The 11,326-nt window shown below is 36.5% G+C and overlaps 2 protein-coding genes across 3 annotated transcripts in view; one reads left to right on the top strand and one right to left on the bottom strand.

Annotated features, from left to right (window-relative positions):
• LOC118746035 (four and a half LIM domains protein 2-like) overlaps positions 1-11,326 on the top strand; it is a 109,715-nt gene that overhangs the window by 88,988 nt on the left and 9,401 nt on the right. The window lies entirely within an intron of this gene.
• On the bottom strand, positions 6,045-11,326 carry LOC118746034 (prickle planar cell polarity protein 3-like; the record flags this gene model as incomplete). Its single annotated transcript, XM_036479759.1, is given in 3 exon segments — positions 6,045-7,021; positions 7,087-7,273; positions 11,165-11,326. Coding segments are annotated over 3 exon segments (507 nt in total), but the record flags the coding sequence as incomplete, so codon positions are not given.

The raw sequence follows: 11,326 nt of genomic DNA, 5'->3' as shown, positions 1-11,326 counted from the left end.
AGCGTGCAGCTTCTGTGGGGTTTGTCCACAGGGACAAGGCCGTTAGGGTTGTCGGGTTTTCCGGGCATGCGAAGAGATGTTTCGAGTCATGTGGGGTCTCTCCGCATGCCGGACACTCATTCGGCACATCCTCATTCAACCTACTCAAGTAGGAGTTCAACCTGCTGCAGTAGCCGGAGCGAAGTTGTGCTTATGTCGAAAGTCTCGCTTTAATATAAAGCGACATCCGCAGCATACGATTGCGAATGACTTTCTGGCGCCGAGAGGTTGAAGAACTTTAGCCAAATAAACGAGCAAGAAATCCTTGTCGTCTAAATAATAAAAGGAATGTTGCATTATACTAAAGCCAGCTTCCCGACATACGAACACAGATATGCATATTCTCTTTGGAGTTATTGATACTTTGCCTACTATGTGACATTCTTTCATAGTATATACTAGGCACTTTATTGTGGAAGAAAATGTTAAGGTAGATAATCCTTCGGTAATTGTATCTGAAGTACATACTGCTACATATAGGCCAACTAAGGTCATAAACATGCGTATGGGCATATGTACATTCCACACACACAGAACTATCTAACTGGTGCATGAGATCTTATTTCCAATTAGATCTGCAGGCGGCGTGGCATGAGGCAATATCTTATCAAATGCAATGCAGTTGCCTATTACGTGACTAAGCGATGTGACAATTTATACAGTATTTAACACATCCATTCATAGCCGCGTCAATTAACAAGATACCAGGTAAAGAAAAAAACAATTTAATATATCGTGCCTTGTTAAATCCGGCGCATGCTGTCATGTCCGGATATCACTCACCTTTTCATTTTCGGATAATACCATTGTGATTGCTCGTATTTATATCGAGTTCGAATATATTCTGTTTAAATAATGCACCTGATATTTTTTATTGCATAAAAAATAAACACGTTTATTTCAAACTTATTTTTTATTTGCAATTTTACTCCGAATTCAAGTATTTTCCTGCACTGCGAATTGTGTTGGACGATTCTTGCTGGCAGCGAAAGAGGGACAGAAAAAGTTGAAATTTCAGTGATATGTCGGTTGTCTCGTACAACGAAGTTGGCAGGGATTGCAGGGTGCCAACGCAATGCGTTCGCAAAGCAATGTTATATTATAAGATTCGACAGCAATGTCGTTTTTTGAAATTCACGCGCGTATTTTGAATCGGTTAGCACAAACTTGAGCCGAACAGTTATAATTTTATTTTTCTTTGTACCCAACAAATTACGTGTTCTTTGCTTAATTTTGGTTCATTTCAAGGCGAATTTTTGGCTTTGTATATTTTCTTTTCTAACAGATAATAATAAGAAGATACCAGATATATTAAGAAGAAGAATGGGAAAATTGAGAGAACTACACTCACAAAGAGCGTTATAACGAAACAGTAGGTTCTTTCCCATACGCAACGCGGGATCTCGTGGTGCCCAAAACAGCCCAGAAATCATTTCCGTACTCAAAAAATTGGTAACGAAGAGCGAAAATTGGAACGTATTGGATCGTATGTGTCTTCTTCTTCCTGCCCGAAACAGCCCGGACTTTTTCTCCTGGTAAAAGGTGCAATCCCGTATTCCTCGGACTCGGACTAGTAAAACTGTCAAAAAATAAAAATTCGCTCAGAGCGAGAGAGTAACATTAAAAAGTACGTGATCGATTTCTAGTAAAAAATGGTAACTTCTGTCAGCTTCAACATAACCTCCAAATTTTGGTTGTAAATTTTTGCTTATTTTGTATGTAAACACACTCAGCTCACCCATGTAAATAACCAAAAATACTTTAAAATTCATTAGAATCTACTTAAACAAGTAATTAAATACCTTGCACATGAATTAGCAGAGTGCACTTTTCCTTTGTTTACAATTTGGTTGCCAAACACACTACAGCTGATCGTTTGACACATTTGCCAGAATTTACCAGCAAAAAATTCTCGGACTAAAACTGGTAACTTCTGACAGAGAGAGAACCGTATTTACTACCTTTTTTGTCTTCTCAATAGTCAGAGAACCAAGTACGGGATCGATTTCCAGTAAAATCTGACTGATTCTGACTATTTCTGACTCGTACGGGATCGCAACTAAAAATTGATAAAGTGGCAAAGTGCATATCAGCTGATTTGTGATTACATTTATTTGCCATCTTTATTTACTTTTTTTATTAATGGGCGCGTTCATAAGACCTAGCTGTTTAGTTCATCTGCTACGAAACTGTTGGCAACTGTTGAATCCAACAATAACGTCTTAGAAACGGCTTGATGAAAATGCTGCCAAATAATCAGCTGATAAATGAAACAAATGAAATTGCAGTAAATATAGATAGTTGTGCCGAAAGTATTTAGAACTCAGCGCTGAGCTACCGCCGTGTTGAAAAAATCGCTCAGTGTTATAATGAATTAAATAGTGTATAATTATATAGAAAACATTTTAAAAACATTTATTATAAACGTAGTATTATAAAATATTTTAGTTACTTATCACATCAGTAATATAAAATTGAATAAATTTGTTTACAACAGCCACCTAATAAAGCGGCCTTAAATTTAATATAAGCGACGTAAGTCTTTTCGATCAGCTGTTTAGGCTAAGCCCAACACGTTGACTTCAGGTAGCGTAAAAATTTTCCAATGAAAAAAAATTGCGGAAAGTTGCTCATTGTTGAGCTGAGCGGAGCTACTCAACAGTGCGTTTCTAAGACAAAAATAGCCAACGGTTAAGCAACAGCTACGTCTTATGAACACGCCCATTGAAATCAAAATTCAATTTCCAAGTGTTGGCATTTAAGTATCGATAACAAGAACCGCTATTTCTTAAATTCTGGGCACGAAGTTTTTTTTCTTAAATTCGCGTTCTTCTGAACATTATTCCATGTTTGAGAGCAAATTTTTCGGTTATTCTCTAGTTACCGGATCCGGGTTGTACGGGAAAGAACCTAAAATAAGGTGATAGCAGGAGTACAAAAATAAAGATTTACATGTATTTTGTTTTTGCTTTGGCGGCATAAACTGCGGACATCTGTAAAACCCTGACTGTAGCAACTAAACTTAACGGAACGTAGAACTTAGAGAATCAAAATGAAACAGATGAAAAAGCTTGTTGTGGAGTTGTACTCTAGCAGCCGATTTCTCTCGTGTGGAACAAAACTTGTGTGTGTTTGCATAGAGAGCGTCAGATTGACAACCCTTGCGTCGACGGACCCAACGAACGTTGGCCAACACTGAACTTTTGACGCACCTAACTTAGGGTTTACACCGGACAATACTGTCATGACAATAACAACTCATGCACACTTTTTCACTAATACATGCATACTTTTCCATGCATGCGTTTTTGACAACTAATACGTATATCTTCATTGGCTTGACAGCATTGTCCAATGTAAACGCGCCGTTAGTCCGTCACTGCTGACAGTTGTATAACCCCGCGTTTACACATGACAAGACCAATGATAATATGCACATAATTTACACATTGTTTGAGTAAAGTAGGCATCCAGACAATAAACTGTCTTTGAAAAGCCAGAGACAGTGATGAAGACATCAAAAGAAGTGGGAATATATTAGTAAACAAATTTGAATGTTTTGCTATTGTATCTAAAAAATTGACTTGTGTGGATACCAAGTACGCGGCCATAAGGAACAGCTGATTTTTGTTTGCAGACGCAACACCTTCATTGTGTACGTACGCCACTTTCTTCGTATACTTTTCCGTTATTGACGTACAAGTACCCATTCTGACGGGCCTAAAAGCAGCCGTGCCCAGCGCAGGGCACTTGCATGATCCAACTACACAAGATCTGACAAGATGAAGCAAAAGAAAAAAGTAATTTTCTGGCTGACGTTTGTAATTTCGGCGCCATGTTATTTTCTTTGAAAAGTAAACAATGAATATGAAGACGAAGCATAAAGAAAAAATGCAAGCAATTTTGTAGCACATGTTTGTGCTAACCAATTTATTATTTTTGTACGTATTTTTGCAACCAATCACCGGGCACTTCATTTTAATTACATTTGCACAAAAAATTTATTGAAAATCGCTTAAAAATCACTGAAATAAACCACCGACAAAATACACATAAAGAAAGAAACAAAACAGAAATAGCAAACTTCAAAATTAGGAACGTCACACACTTATTTCTCAATAGCTATTACAAATGGCTGCTTCTCAACCGGTCGGATCTGTTCTATTTGGTTCATGGGGCACTTGCTTATGGAGTTCTGCCGGTGTTGGGCATGCCTGTCGTAAAGCTTTTGGAGTTGAAAATGTCCTACCTAGCTGTTTGTTCAATGATAAAAGCATCGTACGGCTTCCTAAAAAGCCATTTGCACGATGCGATTTTGCGTTGAACTTTTGCAATAAACTCACGCAGGGTTGTACGGAAAAAAATTGAATGGCTAAAAATATCAAAATATATCAAGAAATTCGCCATAAAAAGGCGTTTGCATTATTCAACTTTGCATTCTACTTTTGGTTGAACGGCCTTTCAACTAATCGCTTTCAACAAAATTGGTCGCCAGCCAAGACTTATTCATTCAACTTTTTTTTTCGTGCAACCCTGCGTGAGTTGAACGCAAAAGTTGAATGCAAAACCGCTTCGTGCGAACACCTCTTAAGTTAAAACACTATCAGCTGATTGGCAAAAAAATGCCTACAGCTGAGATCACCTGTTTTTTGATATTTGCTCTTATCTTTTAAAATTTCCTTCATTTCTATTACAATTTCTTCCTTTTCTATTACAATTTATTCAAAATACACTAACACACTGAATAAAAAACACCAAACGCTAACCAAAAACACACCTACAGTCTGCCAAACGCACACCTACAGCCTGTCAGAAAAAAAGACGGTAAGAAGAAGAGTTACGTTACTTATGGAATTGTACGATGGGTAAAAGTAAAAGATGTATAAAATTTTTAATGATTGAATTTTTAACCGACTTCAAAAAAGAGAAGGTTATCAATTCATGGGAATATTTTTTTATTTATGTATGTACATATGTTACCGCATAACCTTGGACTACGTCAACCGATTTGGAAAAGGGAAGGTAGTGTCTCACAGGTGGCCCCATACTAATTTGGTTTACATCCGAACTTTCGATCATGAAAAAATTAACGGTACTCCTAAACTCCTATGAGAATTGAAGTCGGTTGTGTTTTTTGCTTAAGAATTGTTTGTTGTTGTTGTTGTTTTAATTTGAATCAGCAACAACAACCAAACATATTTTATAAAATAAAAATTTGAATGCTTTTCTCTGACTTTGAATTTTATTCCCAAAAGGTGTTGGGCAGACTCGGGTTAAGGAGGTCGGTCAGCAGCACTCCAACTTAAATTATGTATGTATGTATGTATGTAATTGCTTTTGGTTCCTGTGCTCTGCTTCACTCCTAAGCTCCGAAAAAAAGTACAGTTCCATTTTTACTGTTTATTTCTTTATTTCATTTTTAATATTTTAATATTACATCAAAATTGGTTTCGCAGTATTTTGATTTATTTCAGCATTCAAAATCAATTGTTGTTATAGAATCTACTCACATCTTACAGTAAAATACGTACATGCATTCACCTGTATGTATGCACATAATTATAGGAAGCTAAGGGCACAGGCTACGTAATTATGCACATATGTGTATGTAAATATGTAAGTACATTCATTTGAATGACAATTTCAAAATTTATTACTAAACTAAATTAATTTAAATTAGTTAGGATTGTTTTGACAAGCATAGTTGATAGAAAGAAATATTTTTTTAAAATGTTTAAAGAAATGAACAAACAATTATTATGTTTTTGTAAGTAAACCAAAATAAATTAGGATTAAAATTGTATGCAAATATATATACATATATATTTACATATATATATTAACAGAAAATTAATAAATTATTATCATTCGTAAATTGAGCTGTGTTCCTATTAAATTAAATATAATAGCTAAGACCCCGGGTTAAGAATTGTGCTTTTGTCTGAATTTAATTCGAAGAAGCTTAAAAACATACTAGTTTTGTTTTTTAATTATTATTTTTTTCCAAGTTTTAAGGCTCTTTGCAATCATTTAAATTAAGTAGATTATTTTGTGGCATTCTTATGTTGCATGCAATTAAACATGTACATATGTATTTATAACAAAAAAATGGCTTAGTGGTAAGCATTTATCTGCTGTGGTTATATCAAGCTTTCTAAATAGTTACAGATTTAAGGGAGATTTTGGCAATTACTTTTTAAATTTGTTTCTTATGATCTTAAAATTGCATGCTTCTGTTTGAGTTTTTTAACTTTTCTTAACTTTAAAATGCCCATTCATTGCTTCTCTCAAAAATAATTTCATATACATACCGCGGAGTATCCACATCCAATTTTTTTTCCTAAGTACGCAAATAGTTTTAAGCCAAATACATTTTTAGTAAGATTTTTAGAAAATTGTATAATTCAGCTTATGTGTCTGATATCTATAACAATAATAGCGTTTTGTAAATTTAAGTAAACTAACAGCTAGTAGATAAATCAATTCTTTTACATAAATTATTTTACTTAATTTTTTTTCTCTCACTGCTGAATATGAATATTTTATTGCTCAAAAGGAGTTCCACGCCTTTTCGCTTCGAGGCTGATAAGGTTGTCTAATATACATTTATTAATTAATATATACTTTTTCAATATTCCATTGATCTTTTTGAATTTTTAAATTACATACATAAATTTTTCTGTAAGCTTTATTAATATTTCGTTTTTTTCTTATTTTTCAATTGAATTTTCCATTGTTTTTTTAATAGCTTGATAGAGAGCATCATGCCACGCGCTATGCATGTTCACTTTGGTTCACATACAACATAGCTGACGTCCTCATTCTTACATAAGTCGCTGCTTGGCGCATTCGGGACAAATGATATCGGGTCCATCGGTGATGAAACCGCGTCCGACTAGACTGGTCTTGCAGCTGGCACACACGAAACAATCGTGATGCCAATGGCGATCTTCGAACGAGATGAATCGGGTGCCGCCAATGCCTGTCGATTATAAGAAATATAAATTTTACTGAAGCAGTGCTTTGGAAAATAGTGAGTGATCTTACCTGTAATGGGTTTCTCACATGCTGTACAACGTTTGGCGAATAATTCACCAAAGCAATCGGCACAGTAGGGCTTCTCATCGCGACTGGTGAAGCGTTGTCCGGCCAATGTGATATTGCAGTGGGTGCATGTGAAGCATTCGCGATGCCATGGCTCGTTCTTGTAGGTGACACCACCTGAGGTGATTACCTGAAATATTAATTTAAAATGTATAAGTTTGTTATGAATGCATGAAGTAATAACTTTAATAAAATTTTGTGAAAAAAACTTATTTGATTTACTCTCTGATCTTTTGTATTAAATCGTGGTGGTATTCGAGAGAACTTCTATACGACGCCAGTTCTAGTATGGCCCAATTCGTGTGTGGGCGACGCGGATACGGAATGGTCTGGCGATTGCGATGGCTAGGGCGTGTTTTTCGCATGAATGAAAATGCTAAGGTGAAAATATTCTTCGTTTCGGCACCCATGTGTGGACAGTGAAACAAAGGCGCCAATCAGCACAACGGCATGATAAAGTTCCCAAAAACTTGTCTGCACATGCCAGTGAATAGCTGGCTCAAATTCGCAAAGAAGCGAGGCAATTGATATTGCAAAAAAAATGGAGGAACCTACAATTTCACGCTGCCTCCGAATGACAAACGATTTTTTAAGAGACGTTTTTTCATGGCAGCAATACCACGGACGCTAGCCATTGCCATTGTCGACTGCTGTTAAACAATAAATTTTTATATTTTTAGGCGTTGCTCGGACTCTAGTTATAAAGAAGCGGCCGCTGTTGGAGTCGAGGATATTTTGAAAGATTGTTAAAGTGATTTTCAGGTTTAGATCAATGAAATTGGTAAGCGTAATGGACCTCGTCGCAAAAAAGTGTGCATTCGTTGCAGATACTTAAGCTGCGCCAAAGTCCATGGCTACGACTAACTCAATACGTGTTTTCAGGAATGTAAAAGAAACTTACATACTACTCTTTGCCAACAAATCGCCAATACATACTTAGTGCCGGGCATAGCGGTATTCCGGGAAATAGGGAAGTAGCCGAGTTTACAAGGAAAGTATCTGGGACAAGTCTTGGGTACCCTACAAGAGTATAGATTTAAATCTAAAAAATGCTTTTCGCGGGAATATAAATGTGACCCTGTATTATTCGTTTATGGGCGCTAGGTTAAAAACCCGCGTAATGGCTGTTTGAAACTAAAATTTCTGAAACCGGACTAGTCGGGGGCATGTCACAACTAAAGACTAAAAAGCGCGACCTGCACAGAAGGGTTCTAGCTCTTCTCCTACGGAGCTTAGAAGAGGGTGAAGTATGTAGTATCATTGCATTCCATTACATATATATATAGTATAAAGAGGCTTACAACTCACTAAGGAATGGTGTGCGAAGTTGGTGCTGAACTTAAGCCACACAAAAATAGTCCTTATTCATTTTACCATAAAAAATATTTCTGTCGGACAGGAGGAACATAACTCCGGATGAATTCGCGAGTAACGTTGCCAGAGAGGTGAAGTATCTGGAAGTAATCGTGGACACCAAACTCAGGAAAGTCATGGCGTTGCAGCCCCAAAAACCTTAGATGCTTGTATAACCTAAAGCGGGCGATAGGTCAAGGACATTCGAGCCAGGGAGGGAAATCACTCACTAAGCTACAATGACGGATATGTGTATATACATATAACAAGAGAGAGGCGCCTGTGTTCGACGAGAATGGTCTAAGTATGTTATTCCGTACTTGAACCTCTCCAACTAATTACTAAAGAGACCGCCAACCGAATTTGACTAAATTTTTCTAGTGAGGAATTTGAAAAAGCAAAGTCATATCCTGCAGAGAAGCAAAGTTCTTCGCTTCCGCCATCTCTTTTTTCAAGAGATGACCATCAATTTGTGCGCGTAGCTAAATTTACGTGGAAAGTTTCGAATTGAAAGGATCCTAATCATAAGTGATGAGTCAAGCGGTCACCAAGGCTCTTTCATTGTGTGAAATCAAATAATCCTTAGTCCTTGAGTAATTGAGAGTGATTGCCTTGGTAGGTAAAAGAAAATTCAACTAGCACCCAGGCCACAAGGGAATCGAATGAAATCAGATAGCGGACTAATTGCAAAAGGGGCAGCATCGAACACTCCAGTCGGCCCGAGTCTTTCCTCGCTGAGGGCCCATTACTATCGAAGAAGAGCTCAGGAAGGGGAGAGACACATTGATAGAACTTATTTGGCGAAGCTTATTAGAGTTACGAAAGACAAAGTGCTTACTATGGCGTTTGATATGAAGAGATTTCATCAACTAATGACCCTTCCAAAAGAGAAACGTAGAAGAATACCAACCCAGTAATGCATATGAAGAGGTATATGAATAAGCTGGGGACATGCTTGATATTCTCGTCTATTGTGCCATAGACAGAAGAAGTGAGAGCACTTTCTGAGCGGTCGAGGCTTAGAAGAATTGTTATAAAGCGTAGAGGGCGCAATAAATCTCTAGGTTGGGGTGCATAGAAGGGATGGAAAATAAAATTTTCACATTGTACTTAATTTGAGGAAAAAAATGTACCTAACAGCAGACGAATTTACCTAAAAAATTTGTATGTAGATTTAGTTACACATTTCACATCTAGTGAAACCTGTTCAACAGTAAGAAAATATGACGAAAATATACCACGCATGATTTTGGGATTGCGTTCTATAATACGTTGAGATCTGTTAAAACTGGAAGAACTTTTCGAGGCCAAACAAAGATTTAGACAAGGGGACTCATTTTAGTGCTTCTGAAGCATTTGTTCGCCCAAACCCTCTATTTAAACCAGGATCTCGCATTCGCTTGGTATCTTCGTATGCCGCCAAGATGTTGATTTAGCTTCTGAGAGGTCTACTATATAATTTATGTATGTAAATAAATCGATGTTTAAAAATGTGTTTTGACCTATTTCACATTAAATGAAATTAGATTTGAATATTTCGGGCATTTATTCAATCTTAAGAAAGAATCAAACGAAATTGCTTTGGCGGAGAACTAGGAAGTCAAATTACCTCTTAGCAACAAATAAGGGGGGTATGGCACTGTTGACAGCCATTACTTCGAAGCTATAAAATATTTGACCAAGTTTGACTGTTAAAAAAATAAATTTTATTTTCGGTACCTGCTTAGGAGTCAGCTTACTGTCAGTAAGGGATCGAAGGAAGCTTAACTCTTGTCCGCTGGTGCTTCTTAAGGCTTAGTAGGGGGCTCCTAAATGAACCTTAACAAATCTCTGATCATTGTCTGCCCATATGACAGAGAAACGTAGGCGATGTCTAAAAAAGAAGAGAGTTGAAAATGTACCGAAAAAGGTCTATGTGTACCGAATGTACTTTCAAATTAAAAAGGGGCTGAAAAAAGTACTTTTACATCACTGGTGCATAGATATATAATTTTAATGTCTATCTACATATCGTCACCTTAATATAGAAAGACCCTAACTCATACAGTCGCTGAAATACAAAAAGCCGTAACTAAGTAAATATTCAAAATTCCCTTTTGATTGATTATGATGCATTTCATCGATATATAAGTCCCCACATCGGTTTAAGCAATAAACAATTTTAGTCAGTTACGGCTTTTTTGCATTTCAGCGACTATATGAGTTAGGGCCTTTCTATATTAAGGTAACGATATGTATCTAAAATCGTGTCATGGTGAAGAAATACAAATAATTTAAAGAAGATGAGTTAAACAAAAATGCCAATCGGTTTTAAGCAGGGCCAATCATTAAAATGGCCACTAAGGATATGAGGCATTACAACACACGCATGGTATTCGCTCTTATATTAGGCGGATTTTCTATGTCTTACAAAACCCTTGTACGGTATACGTCATTAATCGTATATGTACACGATTACAACTAATTAGTTTTAATCAATAATCGCGATTAACATTTTAATCGTTAATTTTTAGTCCGTAATCAGTTTAAAATTTTGCCAACACTGCCGCAAACTACTCTTTCAAGCTAGAGAAAGAATGAAAAAAAAAAATATTTTGTCAGATTTTTCTTAAGAGCTGGAAATGTAGTTTGAAAAATTTGCATTCGTTTAGAAAAATTGGATTCTCACCTTGTTGCACTTGATGCATCTAGTAGCGAATTTCTCTTCATAACAGCCAGCACAATAGATCTCCTGCTCTCTAGGGATGAACGACTTAGTGCCAATGGCCATTTTGCAGACACAGCAACAGAAGCAGTTCTCATGCCATTGACGTGTCTTGTATTCCATTTT

Source organism: Rhagoletis pomonella, unplaced genomic scaffold (assembly GCF_013731165.1).
Source record: "Rhagoletis pomonella isolate Grant_MI unplaced genomic scaffold, Rhpom_1.0 Rhpom_scaffold_00010, whole genome shotgun sequence".
In the NCBI taxonomy this organism is placed as follows: Eukaryota; Metazoa; Arthropoda; class Insecta; order Diptera; family Tephritidae; genus Rhagoletis; species Rhagoletis pomonella.
Note: the sequence above shows the minus strand (reverse complement) of the source record. Positions and strands in the feature narration are given on the sequence as shown.